Source organism: Lipotes vexillifer, unplaced genomic scaffold, assembly GCF_000442215.2.
Source record: "Lipotes vexillifer unplaced genomic scaffold, Lipotes_vexillifer_v1.1 scaffold481, whole genome shotgun sequence".
NCBI lineage: Eukaryota > Metazoa > Chordata > Mammalia > Artiodactyla > Lipotidae > Lipotes > Lipotes vexillifer.
Genome location: NW_006789873.1, coordinates 1,364,121 through 1,386,380, shown reverse-complemented (window position 1 = coordinate 1,386,380; position 22,260 = coordinate 1,364,121). Strand labels below are relative to the sequence as shown.

Below are 22,260 nucleotides of genomic sequence, written 5' to 3'. Positions count from 1 at the left end.
GGGCTCTAGAGTGCAGGCTCAGTAGTTGTGGTGCATGGGCTTAGTTGCTGTGTGGTATGTGGGATCTTCCCGGACCAGGGCTTGAACCAGCGTCCCCTGCATCGGCAGGCGGAGTCCCAACCACTGCGCCACCAGGGAAGCCCCTGATTCCCTAACTTTGGAATAATCAAGAAGATTATTCATTTGGCAAATCTTTATCGAGATACAGAAATAAAAAAGCATTCTGCATCATAAGGGAGCTCAGGAATTCAGAGGAACGGGAGGTTGGCATTTGTGCTAGAGCTAGAATTGTTGAGTTGTAAGGGATTTTGGTGATTGAATGTTAATGTTAGCGACATTGGATTGCCCAGACATACATTTCATTAGGAAATCATAACTGGAAGTTTGAAAGTGGCTTCTTGCTTGTGTTTTCATTCATAAATTATAATCAAGAAAAAGAAATTGTAGGAGTGAAGATTGGTCTTTTAACAGACAAATTAAATATTGGTGTTCAGTGACGTATACTTTGTGCTATAAATTAGTTTATACAGCATTTATGAGTCAAACCTAGGCAATTAATTCTTACAGTTATTCAAAAAGAATCAGTCATAAAGGTAATAGGGAGAAAGCAGGGATTAGTTAAGGTAAACGCTGATTTTGGATAATCAAGATTTTACTGTGTTTTAAAAGAAATGCATTGTTTTGCCTTGTTTGCCTCGTGTGTGTGTGTGTGTGTATGTGTGTGTGTGTGTGTGTGTGAGAGAGAGAGAGAGAGAGAGACACTGTGCTTACTGAAACATGAAAAACTTGTTTGTTTCAGGATCAGATTTGCAAGTATGTCTCCCCAAGGGCCCAACATGCTGCTCAAGAAAGATGGAAGAAAAATACCAACTAACAGCACGATTGAACATGGAACAACTGCTTCAGTCTGCAAGTATGGAGCTCAAGTTCTTAATTATTCAGAACGCTGCAGTTTTCCAAGGTGAGTTCTGGGGATCATTTGAGATGTGCTGCTCAGTGACATCATTATTTGGGCACTGGGCTTTCAAATGCTAAGTATAATTTATAAATTACCATTCCAACATTAATACTTGTCATAAAAACCTCCCAGTGAGGGACTTCCCTGGTGGTGCAGTGGTTGAGAATCCGCCTGCCAATTCAGGGGACACGGGTTCGATCCCTGGTCCGGGAAGATTCCACATGCTGTGGAGAAACTAAGCCCGTGCGCCACAGCTACTGACTGACTCCTCAAGCCACAACTACTGAGCCCGCGTGCCTAGAGCCTGTGCTCTGCAACAAGAGAAGTCACTGCAGTGCGAAGCCCACGCACGGCAACGAAGAGTAGCCCCAGCTCGCCGCAACTAGAGAAAGCCCGCACGCAGCAATGAGGACCCAACACAGCCAAAAAATAAATAAAAATTAAAAAACAAAAACAAAAACAAAAACAAAAACAAAACCTCCCAGTGAGAGATTCTGGTTAAGGAAAAACATGGTTTCTAGAGAAGCTGCATTACAGTCTTTGGAAAGGTGGGTATTGTCAAAAATCATTGTCTAAGGGCATTCTGTTTACCTGTATGTAAAGGATGAAATCTCTGAAGAAAGAATAAATGGTACTTTCCCTCCACTAGCCCATAAAACTTGTTTAAAAAACAAAAATGTTTACTTAAATACCAGTTTTCTCCAGGAATTAGTTGGATATTTGTGGAACATGCACAAACTCTTTCTGACCACTGGGACTATTTCCATTTAAGAGGGAAAAACTGGCTTAATGGCCCTACATTTTCTCATTTGTGTGAGTGATTATCCTTTCTCTTTTTCTGAGTCTCAGTTCTTACTATACCTGTGTATAACTGTAAAAGATAGCTGTTGCGGTGTTGCCAGAATGGGTAGGAAATTACATTTCTCCTTATTAACTTGTAGGACTGTCATAGCTGGATGGGGAGTATCTCCCTTGATTCAGAGACCCAGCTAGGAGGATGATGGTAGTGGTGAGAGCAAACACTTATATAGCATTATGTGCTAGGTACTCTTTTAAGTGTTTTACATATATTAATTCATTTAATCCTCACAATAAACCCTATGAAGTAAGTAGTATTATTAGTTTCCCCATTTTATGGATGAAAACTCAAGGCACAGAATGGTTAAGTAACTTGCCCAAGGTCACACAGCTAATAAATGGGGAAAGTAGGATTTCAACCCAGTTGGCCTGGCTCTCAGAGTGTATGCTTTTAACTACCTCATTATGCCACTTCCTGTGAAAGAAAGTTAATTATGGATATTGGGGCTTTCTTCTATCCTTCCTTAAGCAGATGGAATCAGCTGCCTTTTTCTTGTCCCACAAGGAGAGAATTGGGGTCAGATAGAAAAATAACACTTCTGACTACTTGACATTCGAAATCTTTAGATTTATGGCACCTTTATAAGAATTAACCTGTTTGAATTGTAAGGTGGGTTGATTGTAGCTTATTTTGCATATTATAATGAAATACTTAGAATTAGCTGAGAAAATTATTCAAATTAGCTAATAAAACATACATTCACAACAGTTTCTTGGGTCAAAGCCTCGGGATGTTGGGTTGATTATATGAAGTATAATACAGAAGCTTGAGGTATTTGTTAACCTCTTTATGCAGAGTCAGACTCTTGTGAAGAGTTTGTTGAGACTAACAAGTTGGCAAAATAATGAATAATTTAAGCTCATTTCAAAAATACACGTACCATTCATGTACTTCTTAGATTGATTTTGGAGCTGATCTACTGGCTGAAAGTAGGGTGATAAGAAGTGATGTGACATGAGAGTCGAGCTGAAGTGGAGGGCTGAATCTTACTCTATGGGCTGTGGAGGGGCTTTTCTAGAATGGGGTATTTGTGATTTGTTTCATTCCCAGAATAACCAAGCCCACAGATGTTATCTTACCATTGCCTGGCTGGATGGGGGTGGTGGAGTGATCACGCTGGTATTCTAGCGTGAGGAGTAGCTGACGTGGCTGTCTATCTGAGGGCCTTGCATGTCAGCATTCACATCTCTGTCCAGTTCTGCATTTTGCATGTTGTGTTTTCTAGTTCTGGAACAGCACAAGACTAAGAGAGAGGAAGTTTTGACAAGATTTTGTTTGGATTAGCTTCCAGATATGGCTGCTATAGAATGAAAGCTGAACGCTTGTCATGTGAACCAGAGGGTAGAGAGTAGGGAGGCAGCACCTACTCGTTCTCTCTCTCTCTCTCTCTCATACACACACACACACACACACACACACACACACACATAGATATATTATTTCTCAAATTGTGGGGGCGGGCAGAAGGACAACCCTAGCAAAGGAACATGGAGACACGTAATGTCTGAACTCATTGCCGGTGCCTTCTACCTTGTCACCATATGTACTCATTCTTTATCTTGTTTCATTCTCTCTTCTTTTTTTTTTTTTTTTTTTTTGCGGTATGTGGGCCTCTCACTGTTGTGGCCTCTCCCATTGTGGAGCACAGGCTCCGGACGAGCAGGCTCAACGGCCATGGCTCACGGGCCCAGCCGCTCCACGGCATGTGGGATCTTCCCAGACCGGGGCACGAACCCGTATCCCCTGCATCGGCAGGCGGACTCTCAACCACTGCGCCACCAGGGAAGCCCCATTCTCTCTTCTTATTCTTTTCCTGCTTCGCTCTTAGAAAAAATAAACCCCATAAGAACCAAATAAAACATGGTCCTAGACCTCAAGGCAATTGTGCCATGTTTGTAGAGACATTGCCCCAAATCCTTTCTGTAGGATTGTCTCCTTGTCTGGAGAGACAAGACTAAAATCAGGGACTGCTACAAGATGACGTATTACTGATTGCTGAGAAAAAGAGAGTATCCACTTTTTTCTTATAACTACTTAGTACTCCAGCGAATTTAATTGGCGGACACAGTTGCTTTTTCCCTAAAATACACCCCCTCCCCAAGATTCTGATAGAACAAATTGTTGAGAAAATTGCTCCAGTACTTAACTCCTATGAAATTTGATGTGAGCTGTTTTCACCACATGAAATTGAAGATAGCTCATCTTGATCTTGGCCTAGATCCACAATCTCTTTAGGGTTCCTTCACTAGTTCACCTTGGGGGTATTAAGCAGTGAGTGCTTTCTGCAAATATGTGCACAGTTCCACGAGCAATCCTTACTGCCTTGATTTGGAGTTTATGTCTTCGTTTGCAGGAAGCCTTTGCCCTCATAAATGAGCCTGGGGCCCTTTGCTACAGTAGTTGCAAAGGGCTCTGTTGCTAATGTTGTCTTGATAATGATTGAAGCATTTAAAAAAGTTGTTCTTTATTTTCAATCTTTGCATTGCCTCGTTTCCTAAACTTAATTTACTTTGATGCACTTAGTAAAATGGGGCAGCACAATCGTTTTTTGTTTCTGCTTAATTAGTTCTTTTTTGAAAAACTTCCGCTGAAAGTAGATTTTCTTCTCCCTTTTTCTTCTCCCCTACCTGATGATGATGATGATGATGATGATGATGATAGTGACAGTTATATTAAGTGCCTACTATATGATGCTTACTTTTACGTAATTATCTCACTTAATTTTCCCAGCAGCCCTATGAGGTTCATATTGTAATTATCTCCATTTTACAGATGAGGAAACTCATTGATGCCACAGCTTCTTCCAAGCCATCATGTGACATGGTTTTCCTGTTCTTAGTGTGCTTGAGGTAAAACAAAATTAAGAAATTGTAGGATTTGTGGTCCTTGAGAAGAAAAATGGGATAGAATTCTGAGTTTTTCATCATATCTCCACCACCTCTACACTTTCGAGCCTTGAGTTCTGTTTTCCTTGTAGAATTTCATTATAACTTTCAACCTTGTACCATCAGGAAATATTTGGGGTATGTCCGGGTTTTTTCTGTACGTTGGAGGATTCCAGTCTTCCCCAGGGTACCACTGACTTTGAGTGAGAACAGACTCTTTAGAATGCAGCAACACTTCGCTTTTCTGGAAGTTGTCTCTCTCACAACTTGAACACTCTTTATCAGAGAGGAGAAATGGTGGTTAAGCGGAAGACATCTCCGTGCACCTAAAACGACGTGGAGCTCCTGCTTTATGTACTTGTCTCATCTGAGAGCTCCTGGGTCCTTGTTCAGAGCCTACTACCGTTCTGAATTTATGCGCAGTCTTTACAAGCTTGATTTTCTAGTTTTCCAGCCGGTAGTAGATAAACAGTTACCTAGAAGGACTTTGAAAGACTGCCAGAGGGAGGTGCATATGAGCAGCCAGAAGCTAACAAGTGACAGTAAGAGTGGAGGACAGAAAAGTGACTCAAGAACTCACTGAATGTGGCAGTTGGGGGCATTTTATAGAGGAGTATATCCCTACCTGTCTCAGTAGGCCCTATGTTATAATAGATCCAACAACTAATGTTCCTAGTGATGGCTGTGAATTGATAAGGAAAGATCAGGTTATGTTCACTGTTTTTCCCTTAATATTTCCATTTTGAATGGCTAAAAATATTTTTGGTGCTTAAAGGCAATGGAAGAAACACTGAACTTGGAGTCAGAAAAATCTAAGTTCTAATTCGAGTTCTCTGTTTATGGCCTTTATGACTTTGGGTGGTTACTTAGACTCTAATAGCCTCAGTTTTCTTATCTGCAAAATGGGGGTAATAATTACAGTCCTGCCTTCCTCAGGAGTAGAAATAATGTATGTGAAAATGTCTCGAAAACTGTAAAGCGCTACATACATGCATTATTATCCAGACAGCTCATTTTTGTGGACCACTTCACCCCACATGGGGCCAGGTAAATGATGCATTACCATTACAGACATAATCCTAGACAGAGCTGGACTTCATGATGTAATTCAACAACTTTTGCCCCATGTAGATGACGTTGAAGCAGCTCCAGAGCACAGGTGAGAGAGCACTTAGGCAAAGGACCCTTTGAAAGAGGGCTTTATTTCATGCATTCTTAGATGTGAAGCTGAGCTGTTTGAAATATCAATACTTCCAGGAGCAATCCTTTTTTTCAGCTTCCTGAAGCTTCTCTTCCAAATATACCTGTCTGGTATATTTCACACACAAGCAAGAGGCTAGATCACGAAGGCGTTGTTGTGTTCCGGCCATATTTTTGCTGCATTTTCTGGTGCACGCTGTCATGGCAGAGAGGAAGAAAAGCGCTATCTTCAGGCAGCGTTGGAAGGCTTTCTCCTACCTGCTGTCTCTGGAGGAGATGAAGGGGGAGGAAGCAGCGTTGCTGTGCGTCTTCTCTTTCTCTGCTCCCTTATTTTCTGTTTCCATCTGCTCTTGGCAGTTCTACTTCTTTTCTGTCAGATTCCTGTCTCTCCCACTCCCCCTAAATAAAATTACCCTTGGTTAGAGCACCCTTTTCCATCAGCTCAGAGCAATTTCTCCAGTCATTTCTGCTTGAAATAACTGTTTAGGGACACTATTCAAGCAGAGCTCTTTTCCTTCACAGTTAATATGTGACTAAATAATTGCTTGAATGTTGACAAACATGTTTTTGAGATTCAGTCATTTGTTAATTTAGTTTTTATAATGTAGTGGGGATTTTAAGTGAGTACTGAGCAATTTTTCTCCATTTCACGCTTTTTTCCTCTTGACTAGTCCGACAGTTCTCCTGCCCGTGCTGAACCCCACTGAACTCCTCGGCTCAAACTGCCGGCCATTCCGTCACAACCCTTTCTTTTTTGAAAATAACGTATATACGGGAGAAAATAATTACACTGATGTCTAATCAGAACTTAATTCATTTGCCAGGGCCAAATATAATGACGTTAAACTGAATAGGAGAATTTTAGGAACGCAGACCATGACCGTGAGTGAGGTTATATATCCTCAAAAATGTAAATTATTAATCAAACCACTCATCTGTACAGCAAAGCTCTAGTAATTCCATTATAAAAGGGTGAATTTCTCATCAGAGGCCAGAAGATGCTGGCTTTAATTAGTGTACTTTTATGGAGTTGACTCAAAGAAATATTTTGGTTACAAAGTTATAAAAAATGTGATTCTTTAATTATTAGTGCTGTTGGAAAAACAACTGGAAACTGGGTGTTTAAAGTTATTTTGGTTTTAAAGTAAGAACTTTCTGGATCTAATTCAGTTTCAAAATTCTGTGGCTTTAGCCAGAGCCAGAGGCTGGGGAGAGTTGTAAACCCTTCTTGTGCCCTCTATTGATTTAGAAGTCAGTCATTAGACCGAAAACTGTTGAATAAAAAGAGCCTACAAAAATGGCGGGTGCGGAGTGTTCTTGGGCCAACAGTGAGGTGAGGAGATTATGTACATTAACCCCTTACCCCAGCGCGTGCCCCTTGGTTCAGTAGGGCTCTGAACTCCCCCCTATAGCTGCCATTATCATGGCCCACCTTCTCACTAGTGGGCCCAACAAAGCAAATTAAAGGACATTGGCCCTGCCCTCTAGAAGCTTCCAGGAAAAATACCACTTTTGCCCAGAGTGATTATTCCCCACCCCTCCCCCACTGGGATTTGTTTACTTTCTGAAAACATATGTTCCTTCTCCTCTTTCTGTCTCACTGAATTGCAGTACCTGATATTTGAGTAATGAAGCATATGTTTGAGAGATTTGAATTCTCCTGTCAATCGAGTGGAGGTAGAAACAATTTTCCTCGAAGCTGGAAGTGGTAACATAGAAATTAAAAACACCTTTCCTTCTATTGACTGTGAGATGCTTCCAGGGGCTGCGGCACACCCTCATACTCCTGCTTTGCCCTGTCTCCTCGTTCTGAAGTGTTTTACTTATATTATCTCCATTTAGACCTCACAACAGCCCAGTGAAGTTGGTACTACTATTAGCCTCATTTTATTGCTGAGGAAGTGGAGGCTTAGAGAGATTAAGTAAGTTTTCTAAAGTTGCACAGCCAAATAGATAAATGGCAGAGACAGGAATTGAACCCAGGATGTACAGCTCCAGGGCTTGTGCCCTTAATCACCATGTGTTTTATAGCCACTGTGTATTTTGTTTCATGGTCACAGACAATCGCCCCAGTTCTAGCTTGCTTTCTTGCAGGGGAATTCTGTTATATTTAACTAAAAGCGTTTGCTGAGCAAGTACCTAGCACGTCTGAAGGCAGGTATTGTAGGGGATTCAAAGATAAAAACTACCTCACGCCTACCTTCAAGTAGCTCAAATTTCAGAAACTGAGACTTATGCGTGAGTAATTTTGGATCAAGGCATCCTATGGGAAATGCGGTAAGAAAAATTTTGGCAGGTTTCTAAGGGAATAGGGGTGGATCCAGGTTTTTTAAGGCTCAAAGCTTACACAGTTTGAATGCCCTCTTAGAAAAAGGAGACAAAGTGAAAAAACAAAATGCTTGTGGGGTTGGAAGAGATTAATTCCAACTAGAGGGTAGAGGTCCTTGGAGGAGATTGCCTGTATGAATTCTCCAGACAGACGTGGCTTTTGATCAAAGAGAAGGGCCGGTAAGGGGGTTGTTAGGTAAATCAGTGCACATCTTTTCTTAATTTAAATTAAAATTTAAACATTATTAATTGCCTTCTAGATACCAGTCTTTCTGGACTCCCTAGCTAGCGTTACAGTCATCCCTTTCGAAAGGACAAAACATCTAGGCGAGAAGCAGAGGGGCATAGTGAGACGGGCATGCGCTCTGCCTTCAGGCAGACTGGAGTCTAAGTCCCAGCTCTCCCACCTCCTCTCTTTGTTACCAAGGGCAACTCACTTCTCTCTGAGCCATGAATTAAAGAGGGTTAAATCCAGTGAGGACTGTGAAGAACTCAGGCCTGTGCTGCTCTGTAGGAACCAAATGCATGGTAGCCATTGTTTTTGTTATTCCCTCTCATACATTTATAAGCATAATTGTATATGAAGTATAATATCTGCTTTGTGGTACTCAGTGTCACATATCTGGTACATATACATTTAAAAATGCTTTTCATGCTTTAATATAATTTAATTAATATTGAAATGCTCTAATATACCCACTCATAATCTTGTCATTCAGAGAAGACTGCTAATAACATTTGTGTGTGTTTTCATTCTTTCTCTGTGTCTATGTGTATATTTAAGACTAAATAGTATATGTTTTCTGCATGGTCCTCTAGTGGTCTGAATGAGTTAACGTAGCCTCTAGATCTAACTAGCAATGGCAGACTCTGATTTCATTGAGTTGATTAGGAGAGGAAGTAGAACAAAAATGATGAAATCAGGATGTTTATCGTGCTTCCCTCCTTTGGTTGAAGTTCTTTAGCATTAGTACTGGACCTGATTAACCGAAATGTAATTATCAGATTAGACCAGGTTCTACAGTATTCCCTCTCCTGGGATCCTGTGTTTTTTCTTTCTAGCACTTATCAAGTTGGTAGTGATATATGATGGTTATTTGATTAACGCCGGTCTCCTTTACTAGAGAATGATCTCTCTGAGGGTAGGGCTTATGCGTATTCTACCTCAACCCTGTATCTCCCACTGAGATAGTAGACACTCAGTAAATGTTTCAGTGAATACACACACACACACACACACACACACACACACACACAATTAAAATAAGTAGTATTAATAGAAACAGGTTACTATGTCTTCCACTTCCTCTGTAATAACTACTGATACCACTATGGCCAGATGGACAGAAAAGTTATAAGCTGTTGCCTACAGCATTTGTTTCTAGGTTTTGAAATCTACTCAGGTATAAGATCTTAAAAGTCTATAGATAGTGGATCAATGCTTGTGCATTGAGATGGAATGTAATAGAGCAAACTCTGTTTCAGGATATTGTTTTTGTTAAATAAGTTTTTACTATACAAATGAGTATACATGTTTATTAGATAAAATGAAAAAAAAACACACAAAGAAATGGAAAAGTAGAAAATAAAATGACCCACATTCTATCCCCCAGAGGATAACTACTATTAACATTTTAGTACCTAATCTTACATAATCAGTATTGTACATACACAGGTGTGTGTGTATATATATGTAAAAAGTGGATTACACTGCTCTTTCATGTAATGTATTATAGCCATCTTTCCATGTAACTATTTCTATACTATAATGACAATAGAGTATTTAGAGGCCACCTACTACTTAGTCATGCTGTTGTCTCATATGTTATTAATCCAACCCTTTCTATTGTTAGAAATTTAGGTTACTTTCAGTAAACCATAGTGAGATAAATAATGTCCATGTAAGTATATTTATGCATATCTTTAATTATTTCCTCAGGATAAGTTCCTGGAAGTGGAATTGCTGGGTCAGAGGCTATGCAGTTTTTAAGGTTTCTCACATTTATTGCCTGTTTGACTTCTGTAAAGTTGTATCTCTTTTCACTCCCGCTAGCAATGTATGAATGTCCATTTTCCTGACCATTTGCTGTTTGCCCTTTTACAATAACCCCAGTTTAGGTGAAGAAATAGTACTCTTTTCTTTTAGTTTATTTTTTTACTTACTTATTTTTGGCTGCATTGGGTCTTCATTGCTGCGCAAGGGCTTTCTCTAGTTGTGGCAAGCAGGGGCTACTCTTCATTGCAGTGCGAGGGCTTCTCATTGCAGTGGCTTTTCTTGTTGTGGAGCACGGGCTCTAGGCACACGGGCTTCAGTAGTTGTGGCTCGCGGGCTCCAGAGTGCAGGCTCCGTAGTTGTGGCGCACGGACTTCGTTGCTCCGTGGCATGTGGGATCTTCCCAGACCAGGGCTCGAACAAATGTCCCTTGCATTGGCAGGCAGATTCTTAACCACTGAGCTACCAGGGAAGTCCCCTCTTTTTTTTATTGTGAAAATTTGTTGGTCATTTGTACTTTTTATTTTGTGTTTTTTCTCATTAATATTCTTTCATCATTGAAAAAAAATTTAGCTGTTCATTGTTCTTATTGAGATGCCCTTTTCTTATTGATTTTTAAGAGCTCTTTGTATATTCAGGATGCTAACCCATTTTATATGTTATAAATTGCTTTTACTGATTTGTTAATTCAATTTTTATTTTTTATGGTGGTTTAGAAGCACCTTCAGTCAAATATGTCACTATCTTCCTTTGGCTTCCAATATATTGTTTGACTCTTTCCTAATAGATGTTAGCCTTAGATGAATCAGACATGTGTTTTCTTTCCTATTCTGAGAGTATCTGTGTAAAAATTGGTAATAAAGTGTCTGAGTTTGTTTTCTTATGTGTAAGATAACACCTGATCTGCTGACTTGCCAGAGCTTCTGAGGATCAAAAGAGGTAATGTATATAAAAATGCTTTGAAAACTTTAAAGGATGATTGTTGTTATTCAGTTGTCTTTGACACTGACCACTAGTCTGAATGAGTTCCTGTTTACTGCTATCAGCATTGCCTTTTTTCCTCCTGGATTTGAGAACTTTTCTGACCATTTACTAGGACATAATCTTGGTCTAGAGTTGCACTGGAGTCTGTGCTCTGGTAGCTGGAAAGGTGCCGGGAGGGTGGTGAAACGTTACCTGCAACCAGTCTCTTTGCGTGGAGCATGGATTCTGGGCATCTTTCCCACCTTCCCAGCTGGGAAAATGGGCCCTGGAACTATTCTTTGATGTAGTGTGTGTGTTTACTCCCACATGCCCCAGCCCTTGAAGGGTAGCTAAAGAAACTCATTCAGTGAGGCCAAGGCGCCTGTTCCTGTCCAGCAGAGTAGTAGGTGGGGGAAAACCCAGAAGCCTTCTGTCCACACTCTTATTCCTGGGGACTGGAAAAACAGTACTCTTTCTAGCAATTAACATTTGAAACAGATACACTGGCCTATAAGATAAATCAGTGGTTTAGCATTGTTTTGTGGTACACATTCTGGGGGGGAAACCTTTTTTTAAAAAATTGTGAGATGACCAGAGTTATCCCTCTAAATGCCAGCTTAAAAAACATCAGTGGCAGGAAAGACAAAGTTATCTCATGCATCAAAGTAATCATTAGTGGAAAAACAAAGTGTGTTCTTTCTGGCAACCTCTGCCAGAAGGTTGAGGTGGCTGATAGTGAAAGAAGAGGCTTAAATGATGCACATAGTATTTCAAATATAACCTTGAGAGCTTTTGTTTTTGTTTTGATGGGAGGGAAAGATAGTGTATATTCAGATAATTTAAGCCTTCTTGAAGGTCAGAGGCCTCTGGAAGGTTGGTGAGGTTAGACATTTGAACTCATCCGGGTCACTTACATGAAGGAGAAGCAAGGTTAACTAAGTTTACTGAGAGTCTACTATGTGCTAGGTTTGATTAATCTTCCTAATGGTAGTGATACCGCTAGGTATTATTATCCCCATTTCACAGATATGGAAGCTGGAGCTAGGAGCCATTAAGCAATTTGCCCAAGGCCACATAACCAGTAAGTGGCAGCCTTAAGTTTCTAACTTCAAAGTCATTGCTCTTTTCATTGAGCCACACTGTCTCCCTTGGAGGTAGACGATAAAAGTAAGATTTGTGAAGTGATAAAAATGATCATAGAGAGTTTTGAGAAATAGAAGGTGCTGTTAGGAATCTGTACAGTAATGGAGAAATAAACATAATGCCCTAAGAATGGCCCCCAAATTTTATTTGGCATAAGGATTCAGATTCCACTGATGTGAAACGATTCTCTGTAGGGACATACTAGGGCGAGTTAATTGTACCCCGAGTGTTCTACGGCAGCGCAGCAGCCTTTCCTGTTGCCTCATAAAGAATCGCACACACCCCCTTCAGAGTTCATTTTAGTACTTTTCAGCCTGACCTCTAAAGGAGCTGCTACTCTGATGAACACAACCTGGCCAGATGTTATTATTTTGCACTACATTTAATTTCTTCCTGCTAAAGATTTAGACTTCTTTTCCCTGATAAAGATCAGGGGAAATTGTCTGGTATTTACAAAATCCCATCCAGGCGTATCTGTTACAATGTTCACTTAGCAAAGTTTATTAGATTATTAGGGCTTTAAACCCTTGGGGTCTTTCGGTATTGAAATTAAAAAAAAGGAAAAACCCAAACATCTTCAACAAATTTAAGTGGCATAATTAGACCCTGGGCTTGTCTTACAGGCATTTTAGAAATATGAAAATGATTTAAATAGTATTTGCTTCCTGAGAAACTTGCTGAGTTTGACAGGGATGAAAGGAAGGCGGTCGGTTATGCTCCTTTGGTCTCCTGAGTTAATGGGGAAAGTGATATCTGAAACTGAAATAAATTTGCTAGAGTTGTATGGTGAAATTACTCCCATAAGTAGTTAGCCGTGTTGCACAGGGCCTCTCTTTCTTGGCCTAGTTAAAATGTGGGCACTACAGTGTTAGAAGAACACGTGGGTCTGTCATTTCCTTGCTCGTGAAATCTGTTGGTACTTAGAGGAAACACTGAACTGGACTCTTTGAACTCTTATTCTTTGCTCGTATCTACAATTCTAGGCGTATGAAGACCATAATAGAAATATTCAATATTCTCAAGGTATAATAAGTTATGGTTTGTACACGCTGTAGTTTTCCTCAAGGGATTTCAGTGTGCTTTACGTGCAATAATTATATTTTCAGGCATTTCCAAGTTGAAAGTTAGTGGCACTCCTGTTATTTTCTCTTTTGTGTGAATGTAGACATGGGGGGGTTGAGATGGTGACCTGAATTAGTCAAAGTAAGGAGCTAGGAACTGATCTGGAGCTTTCGCTATGTGACGTACATAAGGGAGAGAAGCTAGACAGAAGCAGTCTAATTATGCTTATTTGTTTTGGGTAGTGGGGTGGAGTGGTACTAATTCAGGCACCAGAATTTTGGACCATTAGACTTGGCATAAGAAAGAGAGAGGAATGTTTAAGAACATTGAATGGAAGTGTTAATTGCATATGCCAACATGAGCATTTTATTCTATTGTATATTTACTTGGCATTAGACGAGGTTTTGAACAAATTATTTAAGCCTAGTTCTTTTAGAAATGTCTCCCAATGGGCTTCCCTGGTGGCGCAGTGGTTGGGAGTCCACCTGCCAACGCGGGGGACACGGGTTCAAGCCCTGGTCCGGGAAGATCCCACATGCTGCGGAGCAACGAAGCCCGTGTGCCACAACTGCTGAAGCCCGCGTGCCTACAGCCCCCGAGCCACAGCTAGAGAAAGCCCGTGCGCAGCGACAAAGACACAATGCAGCCGAAAATAAATTAATTAATTAAAAAAAAAAAAAAAAAAAGAAATGTCTCCCAATAAAGCAGGACCACAGTTGGCCTTTTCCTTCTTATTCTGAAGGTGGTCAGAAGCCCTTTATATGAAAACTGTAATAATGCAAACATATGTCCGTACATTAAATATACAAGCAATAAATGCTGAAATGGCAGAAGTGAAGGCAAGGCAGGAGGTAAATATTTTGTAAAAATTAATGATCTTGAGTTGAACTCATTAACTGTGGCTCTGTTAATTTGAATATTGTGATAATTTGACTTGGACTGAAGTTTACTGTCATCCCATTTATGAAGACAGAACCTGCTAAACAAATTAACAGTGTATATAAGATTTGTAGGAAGCCATGTTTAACTTGCTTGAAGGACTTGAGCAAGCCCATTAATTGGGGCTGCTAATTACAATGAGCTTTGCTTATTAAAGCAAACCTGATAGAACCTCTACTTGGAAACACTTTATTAGCAGTGATTTTGAGTTAATCTAGGTATGGAAAAAAATAATAAAAAGTAGCCTACTGTTTAAGAGAATAGATTCTGGAATAAATCTCGTTGCCTAGGGGAGCCCACTTAACCTCTCTAAGCCTCAATTTCCTCATCTCTAAAACAGGGGTAATAAATAATAGGACCTAACCACACACAGTTGTTGTGAGAAGTAAATGATATGATGCATATAAAACTTAACTTAGCATAGTGCCTAGTATACAGCAAGTGCTCAATAAATGTTCGCTGGTGTTTGTTATTCTTGGAAAGTAGTTGTCAGTCACACTTCACTTACTTAAACTATCCCTTCCTTCATCAAATCAGACTAGTGAAGATGTTCCCAGACAACATCCTGTTTGTTGAGCTAGCCGCTCCTGAACTTGAATAAGAGTCCCTCTGGGGACAGTAACTTAATAAATTTTCCTACCTGTTCTATAGACCAAATATCTACATGGAAGGGGATGATTACCAGGTTCAAAGTCTTTTCCGTTTCCCAGCAGGGAAATTCTAATTGAGCAGATTTTATGTTATAAGCCTAGTTGACCATGAGTTGAGATTGTGAAGTTATTTTGGAGCCTGAAAAATACCAAGAGTTTATATGTCTGAATATTTTATCATAACATTTCTAATATTATTCCTTTTCTGCTATCCTACTGACAGTACATAAATTATAGGTGTTAGTTTTGAAAGAGAAATTGGTAAATACTGGTAAATATAAAACAGAATATAAATACCACCGAGAATTCTAACACCTAGAGATGACCATAAGCTTTCTGCCTTTCTCTCTGCATATATTCAAATACACACATGTAGATTTCCTTACAAAAATGGAATCATACTGCACACATTAAAAGCAGCGCTATTGATAAAACAGAGAGGGTGCATGTTATTTTCAGGTGTGCCTTAAAATAGGGCATTAATTTGTAATCATGAGATGAACTTGAAAAATTGCATATAATTTTACATCTGAGAGTCCTTCTCAGATCTGTTTCTGTTGAGACCAGAAGAAATTCAGCACAGAGAATATGGATTCAATTATCTTTATAGGTCCATTATAATTCGGAATTGGTGTGTGTGTGTGTGTGTGTGTGTGTGTGTGTGTGTGTGTGTGAGAGAGAGAGAGAGAGAGAGAGAGAGAGAGAGAGAGAGAGAGAGAGAGAGAGAGACAGAGAGAGAGAGAGAGAGAGAGAGACAGAGAGACAGAGACAGAGAGAGACAGAGACAGAGAGAGAGAGAGACTGCCTGTGTATCTTGGGTGGAGATTTTTCCCTGTTGTGTGGTCTAGTGACAAGAGCATTGGACTGGGGGTAAGAAGATACGGCTTGTAGCTCCGACTCCATCATGACTCACTGGATGACCTTAGGCAATTAATTTCATTTCTCTGGGCTTTCGTTTTCTCATATATAAAATGTGGGGTTAGACCAGATAATTTCTACAGCTGCTTAGAGCTCAGAGAGTCTGAGTTTTTTAAAATCAAAGTTGCCTGTCTGCCTGGAAGAACCTGAGGCTCTGTGGATATCTTCCTAAAGAGAGGACAGTGATGAATCTCAGCAGTTTCTTTGACGCCAGATAGACCAAAGCTGTAATTTTTAGCCTATCAGGCATTTGACTTTTGAGAGTGCTAAATCCTCCATTAGGAATAAATGTGGAAGCTGCAGGTTATTTATTGTTATTTACACTTTCCATTCATAACTGTCAGCATCAAAGGCTCTGTCGACATAACTGCGTCAATGAGGTTGGCTTTAATCAGTTTAGTGGCGGCTAAGTCACAAATATATCAAATAGCCAATCATAATGCAGGAGTCCTCTAAAGCCTGACTGAATTATTTATTTTGTTATGATGAAAGTGTCTGGGCTTTATTGGGTTTTTTTGGAAGAACTTGATTCGACTTGAAGTCTAGAAGATAAAAGATCAGTGATTGCTTCTTAGATTTTATTCTGCCTTCCTTCAAGGCTTTTCATTTTTCACAAGCCGTTGTTAGCACTTTTAAGTCAAGGTGAGAGAGCTGTGATATTTTTTATCTTAGGGGTTTAAGCACGTGTGAAAAACTTTCACCTTTGATTTCTTGTCCCCCTTCTGACATGTGGAACCTGTGTGACCTTGAACTAACCACTTAATCTGTTTGAGCCTCATCTTCTTACAGACTTTTTTTGTTTGTTTGTTTGATTTGCGGTACACGGGCCTCTCCCTGTTGTGGCCTCTCCCGTTGCACAGCACAGGCTCCGGACGCGCAGGCTCAGCGGCCATGGCTCACGGGCCCAGCCGCTCCACAGCATGTGGGATCTTTCCGGACCGGGGCACGAACCCGTGTCCCCGGCATCGGCAGGCGGACTCTCAACCACTGCGCCACCAGGGAAGCCCTGAGCCTCATTTTCTTTGTCTGTAAAATGCGGATAATCTTAGTCTTTTCTAAATCTCAAGTAGTTATGAGACCAAAATAAGATAATGCTTTAATTGCCATACAAATGTATGATAAACTTATTATCATTAAGTTATTGCTATTATTTAAGCCTTCAGTAGGTACGTCTGACTTGATATAACAGATACCATGCTAAAAAATTATGTGGAAGTCAGTTTTATACATCAGAACTCTTCTGTGTCTTACATTATATCGATATATTACCACAGAAAATTTTGTCCCCCAGAGGTCATTAAAAAATTAAAGGATTCAACAAACTTAAAATATACTCAGTACTGAAAAATGAGCTATATTCAAATTAAACATGCACACTGCAAATCATTTGAAATACAGTGCTACAAATATAGCTCCAGAGACTCTGAAAAGGGAAATAATTCATCTTGATTCAACAATGCTCAGGACCTTTTAGGGGATGGGATGAGGGGGGTGAGGGAATGGGTGGCTGGCAGTGGGAGGTCAGGGAGAGGGGAACAAGAAGAAAAACATTTAAAATATAGCGGTCCCTCTCTGTGTCATTATAATAATGTCTGCACACTTATTATTCTTTTTCCAGACATCTTTAATACAGACGCTGAAACTCTAGTAGAAATGTGCCTTTGTACTTACAATAAAGTTGTATGGGCTCGCTACGAATCACTTTTGTTTCCTTTTTTTCTACCCAGCCATTCAGAGGCTCTGGTTACCAGCATAGCAGGAAAGAAAAGAGATAAACAGTTAGAGCGAAAGCAAAACACAAAGGAAGCAAGATTGGAAAATGGAGAAGCGTTGGGGGAGAACATTTGAGTAGTAACATGGTCACTAGTAGGAAGAAACTGTTTCAGGTTTACATACGGAATTATCTCATGTTTAACTTGAGTCACGGCTAATTAATTTTCATGTGCTAAAGCAAATTTGCGTGTATTGAGCATGTACTAACTGAGAGCGGCATTTATTGAAAATTGAAGAGCTAGGCGGTTTTATTCCTGATGTGACTGAAGCTGTGTTCCCAAGAATGATTCTTCAGCCTCATCTGATTGCAAGGCCCTTGGGAAGCTCAGCCCACAGAGAAGCACCGGCCTTGGAATCAGAACACGTAGGTTCCAGTTCCAGCTTGATCTTTCTTCTAGCTCTGGGACCTGTAACCAGCAGGGATCTCTCTTTTTTTTTTTTTTAACATCTTTATTGGGGTATAATTGCTTTACAATGGTGTGTTAGTTTCTGCTTTATAACAAAGCGAATCAGTTATACATATACATATGTTCCCATATCTCTTCCCTCTTGCGTCTCCCTCCCTCCCACCCTCCCCATCCCACCCCTCCAGGCGGTCACAAAGCACCGAGCCGATCTCCCTGTGCTGTGCGGCTGCTTCCCACTAGCTATCTACCTTACATTTGTTAGTGTATATATGTCCATGCCTCTCTCTCGCTTTGTCATAGCTCACCCTTCCCCCTCCCCATATCCTCAAGTCCGTTCTCTAGTAGGTCTGTGTCTTTATTCGATCCTGTGGATCGGAGAGGAGGATGTCTGTCCCTTTCACTGAACTGAAGCTCCTTGAGGATCTTCTTGGAGCTCATCTCTGTATCTCTACCTCCTAGTTGGGTGTTGGTGAGTGGATACACGTAGTAGATTTTCAGCACACGTTGGTGGAACTTTATTTAATGTCTCTAAACCTTGGGTTTCTCATCTATAAAATGGAGCTACTACATGTTCAGTCTATATTATTTAGGAGAATATGAAGATGTGTATATAAAATTGTATATTAAACCAAACAACACTATACACTCACTCATGTAAGGGGCTATTACAAATTAGGGTTGTTATGTGTAAGTCACATTTAAAAATATAGGGCTGTCTTCTTAATGGAATTTGGGCAAGTTAACCTTTCTGAAGTGCAGTTTGTCTGTCCAAAGAGGTGAGTAGACTAGCACATTGTTCCTTAACTGGATGGGTTGGAGGGGGTCCACAAAGCCCCTGAAATTGTATATAAAATGTTTTGTGTATGGGACTTTTTTTCTGGAGAGAGAACACGTATCTTAAATCAGATTTGGGGGTCTATGCACCCCCAAACAGTTAAGAACCACAAGGCTAGCTAATCTCTAAGATTCCATTCCACTCTAATCTGATTCTATTAGAATCAGAATCCTAGTCTGAACAAATAGATTCAAGTTTCCGATTATTTAATGGACTCAAATAAGTAGCCTCAGTTATTTTAACAGCACTAAAGTCAGGATTCCTAGATTTAATAATATCCTTTTGGGTACTGATTGTTGGTATATTCTGCTACCACTCAGATGCCAACTTGGCTTGAGGGGAGAACTATTATTTCGAATGTTGCCTCCCATCTCCTTTCTCAAATGTAGTTATTTTGTCCTCACCTATGTTGCTTTTAAGAGGGGCTGGATTTTGGTCTGCAGAATTAGACGCTTTACTCATGTTTGTCAACTGAGTGCAGTAAACATCCCTTAAAGAAATCAAATAGCAATAGCAAGGCTAAAGCCCAGGAGAGGCATTAGAGGAATTGCACCATTTAGGAGCCCAGCTGTGTTTGTTCTGATCGTAATGAAGCTACTGTATACCATTTAGTTCTCTTGGGAAGTGATACAGTTAAAATGCAAACATCTGTAGAAAAAGCAAGGTGGATTCAAGTTAGTTATGTACACTGAGCTTTCTCTTTTAATAAAGAGAGGTGGGAGAAAAAGTATCAGATTAAGAAGTAGGGCAGTTTTTACAGTGAGTAGAAGGAAGTATTCTTCCAGTCTGTTTTAGAATCCTATTCATTGCTGGCACCGGAAAGAGAAGACTGCTGACCATGTGGGTGATCTCATCATAATCTTTGGGAGAAGAGCATCCACCAGCCAATCAGTTAAACCAATATAGTGGGAAAAAGAACCAATCAGGGAATAGGAAGCAGAAGATAGACTCTTTATTCATGGCTCTGCCACTAAGCAGATAGTGTATCATTGAGTAAGTCTCTTCCTGATGCTGAGCATCCTGGCCCAGCCGTCATTTGGGGCCTGTTCCAAGACTGCTGTAATTATTAATTAATTAATTAATTAATTAATTTTTAATAGCTCTCTTTTGGAGTATAATTGCTTCACAGTACTGTGTTAGTTTCTGTTGTACAACAAAGTGAATCAGCCATATGCATACATGTGTCCCCGTATGCCCTCCCTCTTGCGTCTCCCTCCCACCCTCCCTATCCCACCCCTCTAGGTGGCCACAAAGCACCGAGCTGATCTCCCTGTGCCGTGTGGCTGCTTCCCACTAGCTGTCTGTTTTACGTTTGGTAGTGTATATATGTCCATGCCTCTCTCTCACTTCGTCCCAGCTTACCCTTCCCCCTCCCCATGTCCTCAAGTCCATTCTCTAGTAGGTTTGTGTCTTTATTCCTGTCCTGCCCCTAGGTTCATCAGTACCATTGTTTTTTTCTTTTTAGATTCCATATACACGTGCTAGCATACGCTATTTGTTTTTCTCTTTCTGACTTACTTCACTCTGCATGACAGACTCCAGGTCCATCCACCTCATAATAATTATAATAATAGTGAGCGTTTCCATTTATTGTCTACTATGTGCCACTATGTTATGTGTTTTAAAACAAAATCGATTTACTTCTTATAGTAATGCTGTTAGGTAGGTGGTATTATCTTCATTTTATGGATGAGGAAAACTGGAGTTTAGAGAGGATAAGCAACTTGTTCAAATACTGGCATCTGCCCACTCCTTCCTTATTTCCCTTCTCCCACAGCCAGTCATCGCCAAGTCCTGCTGGTTATACCTCTTTGTTATCCCTACAACCACTGCCCTGGTTTCAGTGCTCAGCTCTAGCCTGGACTTTTAAACCACTTCCTAACTAATCTCCCTGCTTCCAGTTTTGTACCCTTCCTCTAGTGTCCATCAGTTTTTAAGATGTAACTCAGGTACCATTTCTTCCAAGAAACCTTCCCCGACCACCCCCTGCCCTGGATTAGGTTACCTTCTTCCACGTCCCATAATACCTTGTTTGTCTCTGGTCTGCTTCCTTAACAATATAACACTAGCCAGCGTTTAATAGGTGTCTACTATCTACCAGGTACTGTGTTAAGCTCATTATATGCATTAAGTCATCGAATCCTCACAACAACCATATGAAGTGTAGGTACTATTAATACCATGTTTTTTGGAGTTTTTTATAAATTTATTTTATTTTATTTTTATTTTTTTGGCTGTGTTGGGTCTTCGTTGCTGCACGCGGGCTTTCTCTAGTTGCGGCGAGCGGGGGCTACTCTTCGTTGCGGTGTGTGGGCTTCCCATTGCGGTGGCTTCTCTTGTTGCGAAGCACAGGCTCTAGGTGTATGGGCTTCAGTAGTTGCGGCACGCAGGCTCTAGAGCACAGGCTCAGCAGTTGTGACGCACGGGCTTAGTTGCTCCGCAGCATGTGGGATCTTCCTGGACCAGGGCTCGAACCCATGTCCCCTGCATTGGCAGGCAGATTCTTAACCACTGCGCCACCAGGGAAGCCCCCAATACCATGTTTTACAGATGTTCAGTAACTTGCCCATGATCACAAAGCTATTGCATACCAGAGCTGGAATTGCAAACGCAGACACACTTGAGAGCCTGGTCTCTCAGCCTCTGCTCTATACTGTCTTTTGCCTCAAGTACTGCCCTCACTATGGCTCTTTCTTGAATTACTTTTTAAAATAATTTGGATTTTGTGAAATCCAAATTAAAGTTTGAAGCTGAAAATGAACCATTCTCAGGCATTTTTGATAGACTTGAAGCACTAAAATGACCCCAGGATCAGGTAATTCTATATTTATATAAAGCTAAAAACACTTTAGAACATTTGTACTTCCAGGAGACACATGGTTCCTATTTTCCAGGTAACAAAACTGAGGATAGAGTTGCCTTCCATTCACATTCTGATGAGGAAGACCTTAATCCATGAGGTGCTTTTTCACGTTAACCTTTTCTTTCATGAAACATAGAAATTGTTTGGTGTCTAACCAGAGAAGCACTCACGAGTGATTTACGGGGTTGGGGCGGGGGTGCTTTGTTGATTGAATCTAGTTATTTGATGCTGTCTCATTTTCTTTTCCTAAAGAACTTGTGCGTGAGCGTGTCTGGGAGGATGTGATAGAAAAGGACATGCATATCAAGGTTTTATTGCCTGGAGGCTTATGTGAATCAGCACCTTCATTTTACTGAGTTTCTTTTTGCCTCAAGTTCCAGATTTTCTCCATCTTTTTTGACAATGTCAAGTATTTTGGTAGGTGCACTGCATAATTTTAGTAGTGGGCACTGCTCGTGTTTATTATGAGAAGGCTTTGAGAAAG

At 40.5% G+C, this 22,260-nt stretch overlaps 1 protein-coding gene across 3 annotated transcripts in view; it reads left to right on the top strand.

Annotated features, from left to right (window-relative positions):
• The window catches only part of GPC3 (glypican 3), a 452,076-nt gene that overhangs the window by 31,818 nt on the left and 397,998 nt on the right, over positions 1-22,260 (top strand). Inside the window, exon 2 of one of the 3 annotated variants that reach the window (XM_007462876.1) lies at positions 800-913. The exons of 1 other annotated variant lie outside the window; for it this stretch is intronic. In XM_007462876.1, the coding sequence (XP_007462938.1) occupies positions 800-913 (114 nt within the window). Of the gene's footprint in view, positions 1-799; positions 962-22,260 lie in introns of all 3 variants that reach the window. One more of the 3 variants, XM_007462875.1, reaches the window with a different exon arrangement.